General features: G+C 37.4%; 1 protein-coding gene across 4 annotated transcripts in view; it reads right to left on the bottom strand.

Annotated features, from left to right (window-relative positions):
- The window catches only part of WDR20 (WD repeat domain 20), a 49,434-nt gene that overhangs the window by 11,426 nt on the left and 14,464 nt on the right, over positions 1–23,544 (bottom strand). For all 4 annotated transcript variants that reach the window (XR_001292284.2, XM_013940764.2, XM_013940765.2 and 1 more), the window contains exons 2-3: positions 7,508–7,690; positions 1,221–2,498 (exon numbers count right to left, since the gene is read on the bottom strand). Coding sequence is in view for 3 of the 4 variants with exons in the window: in XM_013940764.2 (XP_013796218.1) it covers positions 1,221–2,498; positions 7,508–7,690 (1,461 nt within the window). In the remaining variant the exon portion in view is untranslated. The remainder of the gene's footprint in view (positions 1–1,220; positions 2,499–7,507; positions 7,691–23,544) is intronic.

Raw genomic sequence — 23,544 nt, 5'->3', positions numbered from 1 at the left:
GTATTTTAGTGTTAAACATACATACTATCTCCACTTCAAAAGGGAGATTTGCAAATCAAATAGTTTAAGCCTAAGGAACATGAAATTTGCAATTAGATTGTCCAATGTGGCAATATTCAAGTATTACTAGAGTATTTTTTTCTTCAGATGGTAACCTATAAGCCTCAAAGCTTCAGAAAGTTTCACAAAAATAATGATCCTTTTCAGTAGAAAAACTCTGGTAGTGTTTTCATAGCTGTATTCCTTTAAAACATTACTGGCAAACAAAGCCATTTGCAGCACAAACTACTTTTTATAAAATAAACACCACTTTTAGATTCATTTGAAATTTAGCTTGCTATACGTTGGACTACAGAAAAAAACACCAACATTTTATCCGTGTTTAAGTGAATCAACAGTAAAAGTTAAAATTAGAAGTACATTTTAGTGAAAGTTCTACTGATAGAACAGCTGCTGTCAGAAAGAGTTTGTCAATGAGCAAATTTAGCTCACAAAAGTGACAATAAAGTAAAACTGAAACTATTTAGAGAAAGCTTAGATGACTTTCCCTAGTTTAACCAAATATACATAAATCAAGACCTGGCTAAAGTTAGAGTTCCTTGATAGCACTGTACTGTCTCATGGATTGATTCAAAATTTAAAGAGCACAAACTACAGCCAGTAAAGGACTTAGAAATCTGCTCATAAAATGGCTGGAATTTTAATAAGAAGTGGTTTTACATTAATGGCAGACCACCACAGAAAAGTATGGAGGAATAAAACACTTTGGTTTTAATTTTTCAGAAGCTCACATTTCTTGTTAGACCTAAAAGCAGCAGCTTTTCATAAGCTACTCTCACAAGGAGTGCAATATTTTGTAGAAAACTTGAAGGATTATAATCATTTTAGTGATTGACATGTTTTGCTTCAATTTTTACATAAATAGCTTTCAACATATTGTGGTTATGCTTAAGTATAAGAACACTAATCAATAGTTTAGATGCACAGTATTTATTTCTCTTGCTGGAAGGCAGCTATACTTAAGAATTGTATCCAAGACACTTCAAATCATTCAGAAATATGGCATGCAGTATCCAAAAGTATGGCTCTGAGGATTTTTTTTTTTTTTTTTTTTACATTAAGCATAAAGAAATTTTATATTCAACATTCATTTATATTTCAAGAAAACTACCTATTCAGAGTTCTAGTTCTTTGATGCAGCATTAAGGATTAAAACTTACCACTTTACCAGGCCTTGCCCATGTGCAAATAAATCCCTCCTGACAAGCAGTGACTATACAGTCTTCAAGAAAAATTAACACAGTCAGTCTTTCATGTGCTATCTTTTTACAGATAAGAGGCTCTAACAAGGGAACATCTTCCATTCGGGGACAGAGAGGTGTTCCCAAAGTTTTAGCTGGGTCCGTTTTGGTTTTAGTAACTAGGTTCAGTTTGTCACTGCTCTTGCTAGATATATGTCCCATGCTATGATTTCTCTTGTGATCTTTTTCATGGTGTCTTTCCTTCCGATCATGTAGCGATAAGGTTGCAAATTTACTAACACCAGAAGCAATGGCACCATCCATGACACTGCTTTTACTGCCAGCATTTGAGACTGCAGAATGTGGAAGGCTGTTTGACCGTGGAAGAGGAGGGGGTACAGAGTTTCCAGGTGTTGTGATACTGTTTCCATTACTTCCTGGGTTAGCTCCACCACTTCCAGCGGGTGGACTTGTGGCATTCATGACATTTGTATGTGTCCTTGCTCTTGAGAGAGGTTGGTGGGGGAAGAGGATATCTTCTGTGAGATCCCATAAACAGAGCTGCGTGTCCTGGCCTACTGAACCAAATCTATATGTAACACTTACTGGACGACTGTCTGTAGAGTTCCTTTTGGATAGCCTAGATTGTGTACTATTTGCTCGATCTCTGCCAAAATGAAGGTCTTGGAAATCCTCATCACTTCCACTAAATTCCATTGGGTCACTCTCTTCTACACTAGTGGTATACGGATCAAATGCAACAACACTGACCCATGATTTATGTCCGTGGCCTCTAGCTATTACTCGACAGTCCACAAAAGACCAAACTGTTACCAAGTCATCCTCTCCACCTGTTACTATATATTTTCCATCGGGACTCCAACATACACATAGCAGTCCTCCAAAGTAGCTTTTCATTGTACCATGCAATTCCACTGAATCAAAGTTAAACACACGAAGAAAACCATCCTGGCTCACACATGCCAAGTATTTCCCATCTGGGGAAAAGGCAAATTCATTCAGGGCACCCTCACCTACTGTCCATTTAAGCAGAGGGTTTCTTGTGGATTTACTCTTGCAAGTGTGAACTGCAAAACTTTCTCCTTGTTTAAGTAGCTGGTAGTGCGGGGCTGTGGTACCACAAGTGTGCTCCACGTTATATAAGTACATATTGCCACTGGAATGAGCTACTAGGAAAAGGCTTTCCGAACCTGGTACCCATTTTACACAGGTTACTCGGGACTTGTCTATTAGTCTCTGTGAAAAACAAAGAAGATACACATCAGAAAGTCTGATAATTAAAGTTTTAACGATGAACTGTAAATCTGAGCTTTTTGGAGAGGAAGGGGAACAAAGCTTAAAGAGAGCTGAACTGTCTACAAAGGAGCTATAGTGTTACTGTATTTGCAAAAAAAAAAAAACTTTTCAGGCAATTAAGAGAAAATTACTTTTAGAGAAAAAAAGCTCTGTAAAACATTATGATTGTGGTCCAGTGATATTCCACAAAGAACACACTTCAATCAAGTCAGTCTGTTGTTACGAATCTCAAGGTAATGTTCTTAGGTTTATTTTTTGCTCTGTAGGTTGATGAGCAGCATGAAAAGGAAACAAACATTTGAGAAAAATCAAGAAAGCACAAAACAAACTGTAGAAAATAAAGGCTGTTACTCATCTGTACTACATAGCAAACAGGTTTTAAATCAACAACAATAAATTTACACTCTGTTTTTATCTGAAATCACATAAGTTAATCCTCTGGAGAGAGGGAAGAAAAAAAAAAAAAAGACAAGACTTTAGGAGCCTATACCAGCACAATCTTCATACTGATTCAGGGAGCAAGTGCTATACAGTAACTCTATTAACATGGAAAGTTAGTAGTTAAATGCATGTAGTTCACTGAACACAGAAGGTACCACATCCTTTGCTCCCTGGACTCCCTACTCCACACTTACTTTCCATATTTTAGCCGAGGACCTGTCAATACTCTCACTCACCACCTGATTTAAATGATATTTCTTTTAAAGGAAAACATTTTAATAGATCCCATCATTACAAAAGAATGAAGGAACACATTAAATAAATATCCCTGTTCATAGTGTGTTCAATGCTGGAAGAACTGAGAGGTAGAGACAAAATTTGACTCCTCGAGTTTGCTACTATAATTCTGGTAGACTTCTAAATCTAGCAATTGTCAGCCATGCCATTGCTTGATTGCAATTTCAAGAAAAAGTAATTTTTTTTTAATATATACAAACATAAGAGGTCATAGATTGATTACAGGCTGAAAGAACAGCTCAGCTACATGAAAGGTAAGACTGCAAATACAAAGAGCATGAAGAAATACCAGAACAAGTCACGAAAGCATTAAAACAACTCAAAATTTACTATTCTGTTTTTCAGAAAAATGAACTAATGGATAAATACATTGACTGTTATCTATTCCACACCTGTGCCTGTCACTGAAAAGCAGCACTTGGTCATTTTAGATTATACTTTCGTACAGTTTTGCTGCTGTCAGCCTCAGTGTGAAAGCAGTAAGCCTCTCTTCTGTGATTTCTCATTGGTTAAATTAGTCATTTTGTATGAGAGTTGAGAAAAATTAATCTAGAACTTTTTCCTCAAAGTGGCTTCAAAATGGCAGCTTTGTGCAACTTCTATTGTCATATTTTAAGTAATCTGTCTTATGTGTTCATTAATATACATCATTCATGTCTGAGTAACGATGATACCAGAAATATTAGACAGAAAGTTACCTTGTACACACCAAGAGAATAAGAACAGGGAGCATCGGACCAGCTTGCCTGCTAGAAACAATAGCCTTCTGCTTATGAAACTATCACTGATAGGACACAGCAAGATTTCGTGGACTACTCTACTAGAATAGCTCAACCTGACATACAGCCTCTGCTTGCAAGAGGAATTAACTTTATATCAGAAATGGCATTTTAAGTGCAAAATCATGGACTACATGATATTAGGTATTGTACAAAAATCCTCCAAACCTGATCATTTTACCTCAAAGAAGCTATGAGCAAAACAAAAGATTGCAATATGCAATGAGAACCAGTTAGCTCCAACAGAGAGAATAGGCAGAATTAAGAGATCATAATACTTGAAAGTGATCTGTAGCATGCAACCACATCTCACCCTCTTCTCAACCAAGAGTGCTTTAAATTCAAGAGGAAGGTAAAAATTATGAAATTATGAATTTCTGAAGTTTTAAAGGCTTTTAACTGGGACTCTTTGTACTCATCTGCAGCACAGCAGAACAAGACTTGAAGTTAGTATCACTGGCAGAGGCATTACAATAATGAATACTGAATGCAGTATCAAGCTAATCGCTGGAGATTTAGCAGCTGGGATAAGAAGCTTGTGTTCAGCTTGGTGAAAGAACAGTTAATGAAGGAACTTCAGTCACCAGTCAGGAAGACAAGCAAAGTAAGATTATCTCAGTAGTCATGTTTGAACAAGCTTGAAGGGACAAAATTATAGGCATAGGACAAAGGAATGAAAAAAAAATGAAGCAATCAAGGAATATACATTAAGGTCCGGCCAACAGCTTTGGCAACACAAGTAGAAAAAGAAGAAAAAAATGCAGCCATACCTTAATCACAGCTTAAGGCTATGGTTTAAATAAAAAAAAAAGGACATAGACAAAAAATAAGCCAAGATGAAGGAGACTTAGAGTTCAGCTGGCTAACTTGAGGATAACCGACTATTGCCAGCAAACAGTTGAGTCTAAGGTATACTTAGCTGTTGATGTGTATAAGAAAACAACGCTAATTTTATTCTGTCACAACTAGAAGAAACACTGCTTGATTTTTAGAGGCTGCCAGGAGCTACACAGTATCACTCACTCAGTCTTTCAAGTCCCTATTGTCTTCTACATCAATAGGGTTGAAATAAATAAGAGTAACAAGTCAAAATACAATAGCTTTAATTCAGGCAACTTCGACATAACCTTCTGTGTCATAACAGGTTATTTCACTAATCACAGTGATTAACTGCTATCCTGATTGCTTCAATGACAGGAGACAGTCAAAACAGCTTTGGGTTTCCTAAGTCACCCCATTACTAACAGGACAGGTGGCAAATTCTTTTACCTCTATTGTTCTAGCTCTAGTGCAAAATTTGTCAGAAGAGGCAAAAACTTGCCTTTAGACCACCTCAGTTTTGCCTATAGAAGGTATGTTTATTCTCAAACACTATCTAAACTCTAAACATATTTCAAAACCAATAGGCTGACTCAAACAAACAAAAAGAAAAAAAAAAAAAAGGAAAGAAATCAATGCTCACTGATGCTTCCTTAAAAGAGCTTTTAGATATGAGCCTATTAATTTCAGAATTTCCAAACATGTCTAGGGTAAGTTTCTATACTGTAACTGACAGATTAAAAATAAACATATAAAAGTTTTAAAATTTGTTGTAATTGCAGTTAACAGTAGCATAGGAAATAAGAATTTGTCATTTAATTCCAATCTACTCTGCTGGTAGTTTTGGCAGTACTGAGCAAATCCTTCTGTTAGCTGTGTAAAAAACAGAGCATCTTATTTAATTTCGAGCAAGGAGTCCAAGACGTATCCCTATCACAGTGATGTGACTCTAGCTATAGTACAGAGACAGTATGCAAAGTTGCCTCAGTACTTCCAGCACTTGTTGCCTACCACTAGAACTATTCACTCCCCCGCCAGTGCAGCTTTACACTGCAGAAGCTAGACAGTAAACAAAATCAGGGCATGTAAACATGTGCTGTACCTTTATGTAAGTATTTTAGCAGGAGTTTTTTCTCAAGGTAACTATAGTTCAGCTAAAAGAGTATGCACTGCTTGGTGATATTAAACTCCAGTTACTTATAATATTTATGCTACTATCAAAACAAGATTAAATAAGAGCTGTACTTACACAAGTGACTTGTTCACATCCAGACTAGCACTCCCAATGGTGAAGCTGCACCAGTGCCAAAGTTTTTTTGTTTTTAGGGGGGGGGGTTGTTTGTTTCTTTGGGGGGGCAGGGGGGAAAGGGTGTTGAGGAAAATGCTAGAATGAAAGTTTCAACTACTTATACAATGGTTTCTACCAAAAAGGGCATTCAGTGCAAAATTAAAAGAATCTCCAGCAGTTTCCCATTCAAACAGCAAAGAGAAAGAACAGGTGGGAAATGCTAGAAAAGAAGAAAAACTCCCTTCTTCTGATCTAGTTGTAGCTACTTTTAGAAAGCTGAGGAGGAATTAGGCAGATCTAATTATAAAACATCCCCATTGAGAACAATACTTGAATCTTCTTTGCACAAAGACAGAGAATGTCAACACATCTTCCCTGAGGTGGGAAAGATGTGCCTGCTCAGGTTGAAAGCTAAGCAAGACTCAACTTCATCTGCAAAGGTCTTATCCAGATTTAAGATTTCTAAAACATAACCTGCAAAGCTCTTTGTGATCATTCTCGTGATTTATCTGCAGTTGGATGAAAAAACAAAAAGGAGTAAAACAAAAACAAAACAAAAACCAACCAAATTCCCACAGCTTATCCTCAGCAGAAAATACTGTCAAAGTTGTATCAGTTACCAGATCTCTTCCATCATTAGCATCCAGACACTTACCCTGCTAAAAATACCAATACTATCAGATAATCAGAGCCAGTTGTCTTGTAACTTGGCACAAGTCATGTCCTCCCCACCCAGTACTCCCTTCAATCTTTTATTATTGTAGAGCAGCAAAAATCAGGTGCAGAGTTTCTTTCAGGAAAGTCACACTGCCAAGACCTCATGAGCCTTCAGCTTTTCCCGTGCAGCATTCAGCTTGATATCCTAAATAAACAGTCTACCCCAAGCAAACCCTTGGGAATCCTCAATATGGACAATTTGTTTTAACACCCTTTCCATAGAAATACTAGAGTATTTTGAGCTTAATATATTAGTTATATAGATGCTCAAATGTTTGTTCCTGGTTTGAAACCAGGAACCTCTGGAACAACTGACTGCAAAGGGTATACAGCAATATTTAGATTTGCAGACCCTTTTTCCACCAGTTAATTGTCATTAGCTTTATTACAGCATTACCTAATCTTTTCTTCCTTAAATCGCCAGAAGCTTCCTACATGAATAGCATTTTTGTATAGGTATCCTAAGATCAATGAAACAGCTGAAAAGCAAAGGTAATGACTGAATAATGAGCTGTATAAGCAAAGGAAGCCATCTACAGAACTTTGAGAATCTAGGATGTTTAATATCAAATACATTTGCATGCAACAGTATTAAGACTTCTACTTACTTCCTCATTAAATAATTTGCTAGTTTCTTTTTTAATAGGGTCTATAAGTTGGACCTGGCCTGCAGAGAAGCCCACTAGAAGAGACACACTTTCTGCTGTGGCTGTTAAGTGATTGAAGTCATGACATGTAGGTTGTGTTCCTTTGTATATCCTTTTGTCTATTGGTTTACTCAAGTCCGCAGCCTGCAAAGAGAGCAAACAGAATTAAGACAGTTTATTACAATGTGTGTATGTAACAATTTCTATTTGCAAATGAATTTGTACACAGCAACAATTAATGCAGTTGCAAAACCTTATTTTAAAAAGCAGCTTTGTATTTATCGAAGACATCAAAGGTGTCTTCAGCAAGTTTATCTTTTTATATAACACTTGTGTGTTTTTTCAACTTTGCTAAACACTATATCTGCCTAGCCTTTGCAATTACATCACATAACAAACCAGTGACAGCCATTCAGCAACCAAGGCTGCAGTGAGTCTTCAAGACCAACCCAATCCCAGGTTTCTCCTGCCAGGAGAGGCATTCCATCCCGTAGAGGCAATATACCTTCTACTTCTCTAGCAACAGCTTCCTGAATACGAAGTACAACCAGTTTTGATAGTTGCCATTTAAAAATATTATGTTTGCAGTCACCTGACCCTTGTAATGTAAATGTATCCTTTTATAAAAAGCAAAAATCAGAGATTAGTCTCAATAGCTGTTTGTTTGTTTTAAAGGCTTAAAAATAATCGACCGGGTTCTAGGAAAGACATTTCTAGGAACATAGACTCAGGATGTTGATACTGTGATTACAGAATAAATTTTTAAGTCATTAAGCTACAAAGTAATTGCACTTCTGACACCAACTTAAACATCAAAATACTCTATACGAAGAAAGATTTCTATGGATTGCCAATAGATCAATTTTATTTACTGAACACAATCCAAATACAGCTCAGACAAAATACAAGTGCTAACAAAACAGAGGAACCAACAAGCAACTGAAGATTTGTACAGTAAGGCACTGAAGTGTCAGAAGGACCAAAAGCAATAGATAAGCAATCTAAAATGCTCTCTCTCAGTTGTGTAACCCACGCTTATCTACATATTACTTCTGAACACAGACACCTTATCTTTCATCATCTCGAGATTAAAACCCACACATTTAATATGCAAGATCATGCATCAGGTTCAACATTTTTAACTCCTTATTTACAAGGATCAGAGCTTGTAATTAGAAAGCTGCAGATACTCAATATTACAGACATGAGACTGTAATATTGGGACTCAGATTCTCATTTTGATATATGAGCTTTTTCAGTATTTGTAGTCTGAGAAAAGTCAGGTCAGTAATATAAGAAATATAACTTGTATGAGGAAGAGGACAAACATCACATAAGAGAAAACCACTCTGATGTATTAAATCTTGTGCTCAGAAGTTTAAAGAATAGCAAACCGTTGGTGTGCATGGATCTTTATAGATGAGAACCAGAACTGTCAGTGGAGAAAAAACAAGCTACACAGCGAATCATGTCAGCTGAGCCATTTCCAAGGCAAATTTAACCATGGGTTACATGTAATCAGTGTATATATTCAACAGTATTAAAGTTACACTTATGTTTTGCAGCATATATCATAAACCAGTTTAATCAAGTGTATGGCCTCCTGGTTGAAAACTCCAAAATGAGATTATGTACTCCAGCTTCTCAAGTTAGCAGATTAAAAAGGTATTCTCTAGAGCTTAGAGATCCATTATAAGCTAAAAAAGTTTATTAGCAATACCTCTTCAAGGAGAACTCAAATAGAATGCCAGCTCTACTGGGACATCAGAGGAAAAGGCATGTGCCTATGAAAGTATCCACAGACACGTGTAAATCTCTAACTCGAAGCTGAAAGATCAAACTCTAGAGGCCATGCATTAGATCTCATATATCATGCAAGATTCCCTTGTCCTGTAGCACTGCAGAATAAGTGATATCATGAGATATCCTCAAAATAGAGGTAGCGTTTCTATCTGGAAGACCATTCTACAGAAATAAATACATCCCTCTGTACCTCAAAGAAATGCAAAGCTGAATAAGGTACCATGTTTCCCTCCTTTCACCTACAAGACTAAAGGTAAGTCCTCTGGACAAAAGTTTCTCGGAAGAACTCAATTCATAAAAAAAGATCTCTTTTAAAGTAAATAGGACTCAGCTTGAATCACACTGAGAAATTAGAGAACCAGAGACTCTCCCATCCAGCAGAAAACTGCTAGTATTCCCAGGGTTTTCTCCTTCTGAACCTTTACTACCCTGGCAAACAGCACAGAATGAGGTGGTCTTCAGATTGCAGCTACACCCACCTTGCTCTTTCATCTGGTTAGAGTTTTATAATCACTGACTATTGTTTTTGTTGTCTCATAAACTTCTAGTGTGACTAAGGTTCCCCATCTTCTGAAATTGTGTGATAACAGATCTAGTAAGACATGAAATTCTGATAAATAAAACCTAGGCACAGACTTAACTGTGCTTGTTCTAGCTGTCCTCTGGGAGGCAGATGGCAGTGACAATCTGTCTGAACTTAAATGGAGAGTAAGCAAATTAATTCAACCCAGAATTATCAGAAGCTAGGCTTCTACCGACAGGGATGTCCCGCTTTTTATTTACATGCGGCTAGTGTTTTCAGTTATGATTATGATATAGCTGTCCCTTGGAGATATGGTCAAATCCACAAGCATGAGAGTACTTTTGGTCATGTTCCCTCTTCACCAGAAGATAGGGTAGGGCCAACGGCCATAAGGACTAGAAGCCATTTTCTTTCTCTGTTTCTGCACAATTTATAGTTGCTATTGTATTTTGATAAGAAAAATGCTTACTCAGAAAATTCAATAGCTCCTGGGAATCAGCATTTCATTAGCTCATCATTAAAACCACTTCCTATAGTGGTTCTGCGGGAGACTGATTCTCAGTAAGGAGTTTTTACATGAAATCTGAGCCCGTGACTGTCAAAATCCCAGTATCTGACACTATTTACTGAACAAGGTGTTAGGAACTGTCCCCCTCTTAGAAAAAGTGTTGCACCTTTAGAGAGAAAAGAAAGATCTTGGGACTAAGTGTTAAAGAACACGGAGGCTGGATGCACAGGATAAGGCACCCTTGCCTCTACTTGAGCTGGTAGCAAGTTGTACTCATGATTCCTGTCCCTATTCCTTTAAAGTCTTCTTCTGAAAAATATTCAGAACAGAAAACTATTCCAGTTTGTCCACTTTGGGGAACTTAATCCATCACAGATGAGTCAGGATGATAGCAGTTCTTTGAAATGGAGTGAAACTACATGAACTTAAGTCCTTGCTCAAGTGCTGCAAGTCAAAGTACATCTTAGCTAATCAAGACTGGTAATAGCACTTAGGCCAACTCATAGCTGCACTAGCAGTCTGTCCTTCCATTATATTTCATTAAAACAGTTTTCTGAATCAGTTTACTAATTCTGAGCAGGCCTTTTTCCAAACATTCAGATTCCAACAGAGTGGCATTTGAAGTACCCCTTGGACAAAGCAACAAGGAATAACGGGTACTATGAACTCAGTCAGTTAACAAGAACAAGCAGAATCTCACTCAAAACCTGTCTAAAGGCAGCGATGCAGCTGAACAAAACTGGTATACCTTGGGCACCAACGGCTTCCAAGTCCTGTCCTCCAACAGATTGAAAATCTCTACAGAATCTTATGCTCCACCAGAAGAAAAATTGACCGTGCAATACTATTCAGTTCTTTGTGATTAATTCGTTCTCCAGAAATAAACAGAGATTGTACAACTGTTTTGGGGACTTCCATTCCAATTTAGTTAACTCTTATAGAACGTTTTTTTAGCAAAATTATCTGTAAACCACATGCTGAGGAAGCTGGGGGGGGGGGAGGGCAGAACTAGCAATTGCACATCCTCCCTGAAGCATGAATTCCAGGAGGAAGATGGTTGAGTGGAACATTATAAACACAGTTTTAAGTTCCTGGACACTAGGAAGAAAACAAAAAGCAGTTACCTCAGTCTGAGCAAATATTGAAGTTTTCAGATTTTGATGTTTCAAGGGTCTGATTAGGATGCGCAATTACCTTAGTTCTGTAACTGTGCATAATTCTAAAGTCAAAGCCAGATTAATTTCTATCCAAGATTCATGCTTTTGATATGCTATTGATCCAAGACTTAGAGGTTTCATACTACTATTTCTCAAACAGTAAGCCACATTATATCAAGATGGCCTTTAATCACACTTCTATGACAGATGTGAACTTTTCCTGAATTTTTTCGTTAGCTAACTTAAATTTACAGCTTTCTGAAACATACCATATAATCTACATCTCCTTCCAAGCTTGAAAAAATATGAGAGCAGAAAGGGAAGGAAGGTTTTTTTGTTTAATTATTATTAATTTATCTCAGATTATTTCAACTGTAGTCATGACAATCCCTTCCTATAGATACTTAACACTATTCAATATCAGGTTTGCCTGGAGACCGGCTTTCCGTGAGCTGTAGCAATAAGTGAGATTAAGAGAGAATATTAGGTCTTTAAGCTAGGGCAAACATTTAATAAAAAATTTACTTCTGAAAATCCTCTTAAGAGAATCTCCCTAGTCCAGAGAATTAAGTGATCTTGAACTGTAGACTACACACTGGTCATGAATATTTTGCACTGGCGCTGTAAAGAGAAGACATAAAGGACTGAGATGTTACACTTTTGAAGACAATTTCTTCTGCATTTTTGGAGCTTTGAAGTCTTAAATTATTATCTGTAGCTTGATACCTCTTCAATACCATGCTGTTCAGGGATTTAATGGTCCCTGGTCTATAACCAGAATAATCTGAGAAAGCTGCACTTGTTAAAACACTATACAAACAGCATGAGAAATCGACTCTTGTGACTATTAGTAAGTGAACTTTATTGAACTTTACAGATGCTCCTTAAACCCTATCTGAAAAAGGAGGCCAAGTAATCCTTACTGCAGCACTTTGTCTCACAGAATCCCCTAGTGAACACCGCAGAACCTGTTATGCCCAGCATATTAGCAAGGACAGAGAAAACAGAACTGGTGGTCCGGGAGGCCCCTTACAGCTTGCTTGTTCCACCATGCCTGCGCTGCTCTCCCTCTCATTCCTGCAGGGCTAGCTGAAGGACAAAGTTGTGGAACATGGTTGACCCATTGTAAGAAGGTTCACTTACCCCATGTAGAGTTTTCTGGTGGACTCTGCTCAGTGGCAAAGAGTGCTTCTGCCAGAAATGCTAGCTTCAACACTTTGCGCTGGAAATTCCTGTGACTACTTCAGTATCAAAGAAGTAGATTTCCAGAGTCTTTTTGTAGAGCCCAAACACAGCTCAGTAAATATTAACAAGAGAATCACTTTTACTTATTTCATTGTTGCTTCAAGCTGATCTGACCTCACAGTTGACCCTGCTTTGAGCAGGAGGTTGGACTAGCAACTTTCAGAGGTCTCTTCCAAGCTGGATCATCCCAGGATCCTCAGCTTAGGGCCAACCAAATCAGCAGCAACACAGAGCTCCCAGCTTACTTTAATTAACAGCTCTGATTTATGCCTTCAATGAACTTCAAGCAGGAAGAAAACTACAGGGACAAGTCAGGGGACTTTCCCTATAAAGAACACTGATGCAGAGCAAAGTTCTGCTTAATTTCAGGATATACACACCTGGAAGTCATGTAAAGAGTCCAGCAACTCTAAAGCCATAATAAAACACTGTTCAGTACAGTTGACTATGCCCTAGCCAGTCACTACTAAACTGGATTCCACAAATATAGCTGCATGTAAGCTGACAGATCAGTGGCTAAAGGACCTCAGCTTTCTTGGTAGAAAGGTGACTTTTCTGAAACCCTTTTAAGTCTGGCAAGATATAATAGCAATCATAGCATCTCTTCAGATTCAATATTAATCCTTCAGGTAGTGTATAAAATGTTCAATTGAACACACATTCAGGACCACTTCAGAAGCCCCTGGAAAAAAATTAAGAACTAGTTTGAAAACTTCTAGGAACACTGTATAAACAAGAAGAGTATAAATCCTATTCAGGACTCTATAAAAATCAAAGTCAGCAAACAATCACCATTTGTAAAGTTCTACTACTTATACACAGTTGCAATAGGTTTCATAAACGTAAGGACAGTTGAGCTGCTTTTTCCACACCTGAGAGATTTCCTCAGCTTTAAGGGTTGCATAAGTGATGTTTTATGTGTAAATATACACTGGTTTTAAGTGTTTCCTGAGCTTTGCAAGGCCATTAATGCCAGGGAAATTTAACTCTCTTTATTCTGCAGTATTACATTCAACATAGCAGCTTTATATAAAATTCACATTCATCAACTCAAGAAAACCACTACTTCATTCTGAGTTTTGATTTTAAGATTTGTCTAAACTTTTAATTCTGCAAAGTGAAGCACCAATAGCCGAACATTCAAAACAGCACAATTAATTCTGGACAGTCTGCTGCCAATTAACACACGAAGTGTAAGAACCAGCGAAGACCAGAAGCCAGCCCACACATTCACCTCCCCTTTTCATCTCTAATCCAAGGCAAGAGAACCTAGGAGACAGTGCTGCAAGCTGCAGTAGACAGCAAGAATTCCAAAACTGAAAACTAAGAAACTGGGAAGAAAAACAATCAGCAGGCAGGGAAATGAATCTGCCTCTCTAACATGCTGCCTCCATTAAGCTAGTTCTCTATGAAATGTCCTTTCCCTAGAAAGTTTCTAGAAAGTGCAGCTCCTAATTTGTGTCCCTTTTAGTTTCAAAAATTTGAAGATCCTGAGCTTGCAGGCATAATCTTTTTTTTTTTTTTTCTTTTCTTCAGTGACAAGGACAAACTTTCTGCTGTATTTTTTTCTAATGCATACATATTTTGAATGACTTCACTTAAAGTACAAAGTAATTTGTATTTATACCCACTTCCAGCAAAGAATTTCAAGATTTATTTCCACTAGACAGAACATCTGCCTTCCTGAACTATATTGTTCTCATAAACAGGTTCCTGTATCTTCACACAAGCTTTTTATAAGTTATAAAGCATTTGACTAAATGCTGAACAGGAACACTTCAGGCATGTGACAGAGTTTCTAGGATACTGTATAAGAACAGCTCTGTTAGTAAAACAGGGACACCAAGTAATTTTATTCAACCTATTTTTTTTTTTTTGTTTCACTCAGTTCATCCATAACAGTCTTAAATATCATTTTCGTACAAAACCACATGAAAATTTGCAAAGCTACTTGATATTCTTCTCCCTTCTAGATTTAATTTCCACTTGGGGCCAGGGTCATACAAGACATACATGGCTTTTGAAAGGAAAAAAGCATTACTTAACAGTATTTCAGCATTTATTCATAAAGCAGGCAATTATTGTAATATATGTGGTCATAAAAGCTTCACTCCAGTCAAATGGACATAAATCCATCTTTATGCAAAGACTGATTTAATTTTTCCAGAGGGCCTAATAAAATTATCATATTCTGTGTTTCTGAAAGAATTTTTCTAAGCATTCAAACAGAGCAAAGAGCACATAATAGTTTGAAGTGAACCCACACAGTATTAACTGGACCAATGCTTACATGACTGGCAAGATTAAGGAAGGTTTAGATTGAGTGGAAATGAACACCATAAAGAATGTGCATGAGGAATGTCCGATTTACAGCTTACCATAGCAGTATTAACTGCACTTTATTAAGGATATAAACCAAATTATTCATCTGTGTAAAGTATACCCCAGTAGAACGTACTGATCTGTTCAAAGTAAAAGCGCTAGTCTACTGACAACTCAGAAAAGGTAGTCAATTTTAATTTAACACGAGTACAAAAAAACAGGACAGCAGTTTCCCCAAAAAAGAAAAACTCTATTTTGTTTGCAAATCCCCATTCACTTCACAGGCGCATACACAATCAATTTACCCTTTGTCTCCCTTTAAAATTGGACAAAGGGCATTAAAGTAGGACAGGAACATTTACACATTTGAGCTACTGAAGGCCAAGGAGGTTAAGGGAAATTGAAACAAAGTTCTGAACCTCCCCCACAAAAAAAAATACCCGCTCTGTCTCTTGAGCTGCTGCTGCTGCTTGTATCCCTCTCAACCCCACAGAGGTCTCGAGTCATTTAAATTGTTCCCTTAGAAATTTAAAGCGTTTTCAATTCAGCCCTGCTACTCATTTGGCAAAATTCACACTTGAGCCAACACTGCTTCTTTTGACTGGCAGACCAGCAAGTACAACCAGTGACAGCGCTATTCCTACAGCCAGGTGAGACCCAACGTGTCAGCTCTGAACTGACCACAGCCCCCAGTACTGCTCCTCGTTCTGCTCAGGCCCGAAGAGCCTCGCCAGCAGTGCTTGGCCGCTCTAAAAGGAAGAGACCTGTCTGTCTACTCCGGGAAGGTTCTCCAAGTAATTCAAGCAATCTCTAGCTGCACTGTAATCAAATAACTAAAATTTCAGGGACTGACTTGCCACTTCAACCTCACTTTTCAAACTGTGTTTGTTTCTATATATTTAACAAAGTTAATTTTTATTCTACCTGCAGATGACAGTCTGTCACTTTCCTCCCTAAAAGCACTTCAATCCTTTCACTTGCACTTTGCACAATATAGCTTTACTGTGTGATACAGAAAGGGCACAAGAGTTAACTTTTTCTTGAGCATCTAATCAGTCACTTATAAATCCACACTGAAGACCAGCTATTGAGATCAAACCTTATCTACGTATCCCTACATACATCATCTTAATACACACAGAACATTAGAAGGACTGAAACTATTCCTTCAGATTTGCCAGATGTACACTGTATTCTTCACATTAGCTTAACTAGTTTATATGAAGAACACAAGCAAAACATCACATGAACTGCAGTAATTGTAAATATGAACTGCAGTAAAAAAAAAAAACAACCCCCCCCCACTATTTCATAGCCTGTACGTTCCTTTTGCAGTGTTCACCTTATTGTGAGTGCCAATTAACAGCATGATCAATTGAGACAAAAAGTAAGACTCTGGTTTCAGCCATATGTGCTTGGCCACACTAAATCTGTAAACAGGCTGGTCAGACTCAAACAGCTCCGAATATAGTCCCTGTATCACACACTCCCAACAGACATGAACTGAATTAGATGTTCTATTTTGGTTTAAGCAATTAATTGCCTTAAAAAAAAAAAAAGAAGAAGAAGAAGAGAGAGAGAGAGAGAGAGAAAGAAAGGGAAAAGAAGGTGTTATATATGTATTCTAGTCTCTTCCCAGCGGCTGGTCTACAGAATTTTGGTTCAGCTGTAATTCAGCCTTTTGGATAAAACCCTCTCAAGCAGAAACCCAATTCAGAATCATGTATGTTCTGCATGCAATGCAGACATCTTCCTCCTCCTTTTTAGTGGTCTCTCCCTCACTAAAAATTAAGATGTGGATTTAACAAGTCATGGCATACAAATACTTCAGTATCATGGACTGTAGTATTGGACCACAATCCAAGACTTAACTCCACTACCACTTCTTCAACATTAGTTATAAACATGTTCCAGAAATATGCTCAAGAAATTGGTTGCATTCATGTATTATCCTTCATCTTGGAGTTCTTACTAGGAATTATTTAAATTGCAGATATGGATATTTAATATCCCTTTGCAGGATTTGTTTGCAGTAAGTACTGCATAGAATGGCAGATATTACCAGATCTTCCTAATACACGCCTTCTGCTTGTTATTTGCCTAGATGACTGAAGCAACCTATTCCAGTCAGGTTAAATATGTGGGGAAAAAAAAAGTATCACTTCTGAATTTTGTTCCACTCAGATTTTTATTAAATGATGTCTTGTTCCCAGGAGGAGACAATGGGGTCTAATATTCCTTACGTACACAGCACTTACACTGCTTACTACGAAAGGCAGTCCCATCCTTTGCAGTATTTCCACAGAAGTTTTCAGCTGCCATAATGATTTTCATCACTTCTCTTGCAATAGTCCTTTCTAGACCTGTACGAACAGTTACAGATGGACCTACTGACTCATACGTGGAATATGATGTACTACATTCCTCTAATATTCTTCTCCATTTGATTTCTTACAGTAAATAAAAATTGGGACCCATAAGTATTGTTAAATTAAGACCAAGTCTTCTATAGCAAGCCTCCCCCCCCCTTTTTTTTTTCCCCAGTCAGTTTGGAAGCACTACACAAGCATGTTTCTCCAGTGGGTACCACTGAAAGATCAGTGGGAACACTCCAGCTCATTCACCTGCCATAATTACATCTCCCAGGTTTCTTGCAATTGCCTCCCATCTTGACATTTATTTAAATTAGTCTATCTGCAACTTCTGCTGCATTTCTCCTTATTTCTTTTCCAGAAGTTTTGGATCCATCACAGAACTATGAGTTACCATATTTAACTTACTGGGATGAAAACGAACTATTTAAAGTTTTATTTCCTGTGCCTAATCCATGGCAACAAATCACTGCTCCAGTAGCCTCCAAGTTTCTTTTTTTCCTTTGATTATACCCTAGTATAATCTTCCAGTTGTTTTTACATTCTGCTTTTGTGTTAATTATTAAGTGGTCCTTGAATCTTATTTTAAAACCTCAGCAAAAAGCCCGAACTAACCTGTAATTCAATATAAATTACTATTTGTAACAAGTCTGCAGATCAGGCTCTTCATACTTAGACTCCTCGAAACTCCTGAAAACACCATTTCAGCCTAATACTAATTTTAAAAAGTTTGTTCCATCACCTCTAACGCTTCATGTTCCAACACAACCGCTTGCTGGTTACCACAAAAGCAAGTCTTCCTTCCCAACGCACCCTGCGCTAGAGGCAGAGGCAGATTAATGGCAGTTTCTCAGCAATATCCCAGACTGCTTTCCCGTAAACTCCAACAACCTAACAGAATCACCCATCCAGATTACGCGCTGCAGAAAGTGATGAGGTTGAGTTACATCTTAGGGTAAGGGTGTACAATCTCAATGCCAAACTATGACTCTAGCCTCAGTTTTCAGGAAATTTTTAGAAGTAGTGTCTCTCTCAAGTCACAGGTTGACCTCTTACTGTATAACACTGCATCCCTTTTGGGGGGAATGAGATTTTTGGAAAAGACACCTGTAAATATACGTACTAATTTAAATTCAGAAAGAGAAAATAACTGTACGATTTGCATGTGATATCTATGGAAAACTGTACAGTAAGCCAGATGCAAAAATATCCGATTCAGCCACAATATACCGACATAACTATATTAAGAAATACTGTGTTCATAGAAGGCTCAAAGACTGTTAATTACATAGGGAACTCATCAATCTGGAAATTATCCCATCAAGATCCCAACATACAGACCTCATTTGTTACAGTCAGCAAGCCTTAAGACAAACAACTGTGGGAAAGTGAATTAAATATTTTAAGAGCTCTTACATATACGAGTCATTAAACAAACAAACAAACAAAAAACTATCGAGAGCACATCTGTTAAAAGATGTGGCACACAAAATACATAAACCTAGATTACTGTACTGAAGTAATTTATCTGGCTCGAAGAGGCTATTCTAGTCACTGAATGTCCTTACAGTTAGAGGGCAAGCAAACAAAGAATTTCACTTTTCCCTGTGTGCACCTACTGCCTGCTTTATATAAAAATTCAGAATTGAGAATTAATGTTGGCTTGACAAAAAATGGGATTTTTAAAGCAGAATTCTTTGCAAAAGGGGCTCAGATAATGTTGATTACATTTATTCTCCACAGTGACTATTTCAGTTTGGAAGTTTTCTTCTGTGTATCTTAGTTTCCAAACTTTGGCATGAACTTCCTACTGTGTTTGCCATGGTAACCAAGCAGGCTGAGCCTCTACTTGAAATTCTGTTTAACTGTTTAGTGTTGCATAGTGATCAAGGCACATTAACATCTTACTGTATTCCAGTGAGTAAACTGAGCAATTCTCATACCGAAGGAATTGCTTTAAATCTAGTGTTATAAACCTCAAGGTTTTTCTGTTGTTAAGATGGGGGGGATGGGGAAACTCCATTGCAAAGATGTGCATAAATAGCTACTAAATAGAGAGAACGCACTCAGACGTGAGGAAGCAGGTATATTCAAGATACAAGGAGCTACACTAGAATGAGCAAAGAGTCTCTGTTTGACAGTATATAACCTTCTCTCCTGTGAATCAAGATTTTGCAATCGTAGTAGAAAGGAAAACTTGTTTGAAGAGTGCATTTAAATGAAAAAGACCAAGTTTCCATATATTAAAGATTAATCTGATGAAAAATGGTCCATATGTTCTGATTCATCTAGTACAAGAGGGACCAGGTAACCAGCTATCTTGAAGTTTTAGAAATAATATTAGTAGGGCTAAGCCAAGCCACAGTTGTTAACTTCTCTTAGTTTCCATTTTGAAGAAAGATCTTTCTTCAAACACTGATCAAATATGGGATCATGAATAAGAAAACATCTGTGCAAGCTCCTGGAATCTTCCCTAATTCCCAGAAAACTATATCTAACATCTTACAGTGTACTAAAATGTATATAAAAGTAAAGAACGGATGAAGAAATCATGAAAAAGATTTGCAAGAACAGATTGCTTGGTTGGTTCAGTCTCACTGCTGCATATAATTATAAAACAAGGTGACCAGCCAACCCCTTTTTTTAAAATCAAGTCAATGAACCCACTACTACCTAATACTACTATTCAAGAAACTCTAATCCTTTACTCCGCTTATGGTTAAAGACAGGAGAAAATCTGATCTTTAAGGCATGTTACACAAAAGCAGACTTACAATAAGGAAAACTGTTTCCAAGAAAATCTCAAACAAACAACAACAAAAAACCCTGTAGCTTGCTTAGAAAACTACTGATATGTAATTACTATAAAACATTGCAGATACTGTGGAAAGAGCATGCTGGGTCAGCTGTACTTCCATCTTTTCACTGGGCTTTACTGGCTCCAGCATCTCAGTATCTGGCATTCCATTTTCCCATCTGGATCTGAAAGCCAGTGAGGTATAGCCCTGCCAGGTACCACAGAGATACTGACAATCATACAAATCCAACTATAATTTCTTCATTCTTTGTATCTGGCTAAGCTCTAAGAAGCTTTCGAATGAAATGCTCTGCCTCTTCTTAAAATCTGTTCTGTACTTCCAGTAGAGTCTGTAACCTCGTACACTACAGTATTTTCATTATACAGCTGTTCAACTATTAGCTATAGCTTACAGCAGGGCCGGCCAAAGAGCAGGATTTTTCTGAATTAAGAGTAAGTTTTGCATAATTGGGATTCATGGAAGATCTGGCAGTGTCCTCCACTCATTTAGGGAAAATTTTGTACTATTTATTCCCCCTTTCTCTCCTCTCTCCTTCTTTTCCCAACTTGAGGGAAAATGACTGGCTCTCAGCATGTGTAAAAGTACTTCTGAACTTCACCATGCAAGCTTTTTGTTTTGTGTCAACTCTGTCTTTGTGGGAGAAATTAACAGAGAGGCACCTAAAACATTAACAGACAAAAAAAAAAAAGTCATCCAACATTTGAATACAGTGATCCTGACCTCTTCAAAATAATATACTTCCAGACACTAGTTTACATAATTCAGGAAGCAGCTCAGGTAATCGTCTTAGATCTGCATACTGACAGAGAAGAAATTTTAGACAAGTTATTGGTACTCAGTTCAATACTGTGGTCAACACGTAAGAATGAACTTGACACAGATTTCACAATTGTCACAGTTTTAATACTGATGCTATCCATACCACAATACAGAAAGCTTTTGCATCAAGCTAGCTGCATTCCTAAATGCAGCTAAATTATACTCCTGAAATTGCAGCCAGCTGCAGCTACAGCCCCACAGCACCCTACTTCTACATAGAAACTTCTTCTACATCTCTTGTACAATTTCAGAGGCAGCATCCATATCACAAAACAAACATGCTACCTCAGTTTTATAGCCCACATTGCCTTTTCCCCAAACAAATTCATCATGCAATTAACCAGTGGTCCTACCCAGATGGTGTCTCTAACTTGGTTCCTCCTCTGACCCCAGAACCTCACCTGTGTTTCACAGCACTTTCAGGTGGACTTGCCACCTTGTCAAGGAACACAAATCAAGAAGTACATCTAATGTTTCCCTGAAGTCAGTAAACCAGTGGCATCGTACTAAATACATAGGTTAAAGATTTCTCATGTTAAGTTTTCACTATTTGCCCACAATTCACCACCCTATTCTCAGGTACTCAAAAAGTCACAGCTCTCCTGTAATTCATGGCAAAAGAGTCAGGACAGACTTAAGAACATTCAGGTTGTTCTCCCAGAAATCCTAAATGACACACAGACAAAACACATTGCCAAAAAGGCACTAACTTAGGAATGGTTTTGCTGTATGTGTGCTCATACCAACATAAGATCCCTTTATAGAGCTAACTGGATACGACTATCCAAAAAGAACACAAAATGCTACCAGCACTGTCACTGGGTAATATCCCAGTCTGCAAGAAGTTTTAGGCAGGATCTCAACTACTGTAAGCAACAATGTTACTGGCCAATTTTTTTTACCTGTTTATTCTTGTATGTGCTTCACACTTTCCACACTTCTAAGGTGTTCAGAGAATGAAAGGAAAGAAAGAGTGATTGCTCTGCTAGGCTAGTTAAAAATCACACTCTTCTTCCTCCTCCAACTTTACATTAGATGCTATCTTTTCCTAATCCTAGTGAATTCACCTTCATCAACATGAGCAACCAGAATTTTACACAATATTAAAGACATCTCTTTAGTGGCACTAAAGACACTCCCCTATTTCTCCTGGTAAGCTTCATTTGATACATCTTAGAACTGCATTCATCTCCTGCCCTTAACAGCTGCACCACGAACTGGCTCAGCTTGTAATCAGCATCACACTCTGGTTATCCTCTTCTAAAAGTTTTCAGGCTGAAGCAAGAACTACTCAAGTACACACTTTCCCAATGAAGTTTCACCTCACCTGTTATTCTGATATCAGCTTGTTTCTCCATTTAATATTCTGATTATGAACAGTGATGCCTTCCAAATTTATTAAGAGAATTTTGTGATTCTGTATGTGATCTTACTTCTTTGTCCAAAGGTCACCAATGAAAACATTAAGCATTTCTAAAAACATTCCTAGAAGAAGAGCTCAACTAGAAGTCCTCCTTCAACAGCTGTCACAATTCCTGTAGTCAGCAAGATATATAAAAATAAATAAGAAATTGGAAACTAAGTGTTTTGATTCTCTCTCATTTTAGAGCACAATAAGTTTAAGGTACTAGACCTCCCTCAGGTAAAATATCTACTATATCTATTTGAGCACTTCCACCATATTTGGCAGTTTTCTCTAAAGTTGCCAGTTTGGACAAGTACGTATGTGATATGTTTGAACACATTATTAATGACATATAAACTGTTTGAGATATTAGTGCAGAGGAGACCTTCAATACCCAGACAGTGAATTTTGAAACTAAATAATGATGGTTCCAATCCTCCCTTACTGCCAGAGTATTAGACTAGAAAGGTTGAGAACCTGAACTTCAAATAAAGCTGTTTATATAAAAAGCATTATACATTAATACTTTTCCTCAGACTACAATGCAGAGAGACGATGCTTTATTTTATATAAGAAAAAAAAATCTAATATAGAAATCTTCCTTCCTCAGAAACCTTCCTCAGAATTTCAAAAGCTAAAGCTGAAAGAAACTAAACAGATGAGAATTCTTCTCAGTTTTATACAATTACAAACAAATAAACCATTACAGATACCATTACAAACAAATCTTCTCTCTAATTCTTTTTCATGTACTCAGCACTGTGGGTTTGTTTGTTTAAGATTAGCACTGTCGCGTGTTTTTCTACCTAAATATAATGGAGGAAAAGCCTGAAGAAAATACCTGCCTGCCTTACAGGCAGTCAGAGGGTTTTTAGCAGAAATGTTCACTGTTAAAAACATGGTGAATTAAAAAGCAATTCACTTCAGAATAGTAGAGAACATACTGAATACCTGCACGTGTTGAATGAAGCTCATGCTGTAATACTGCTTATGGACTATCACCATATAAAGAGATATATCACCTT

This window comes from Apteryx mantelli, chromosome 4, assembly GCF_036417845.1.
Source record: "Apteryx mantelli isolate bAptMan1 chromosome 4, bAptMan1.hap1, whole genome shotgun sequence".
Taxonomy (NCBI): domain Eukaryota; kingdom Metazoa; phylum Chordata; class Aves; order Apterygiformes; family Apterygidae; genus Apteryx; species Apteryx mantelli.
Note: the sequence above shows the minus strand (reverse complement) of the source record. Positions and strands in the feature narration are given on the sequence as shown.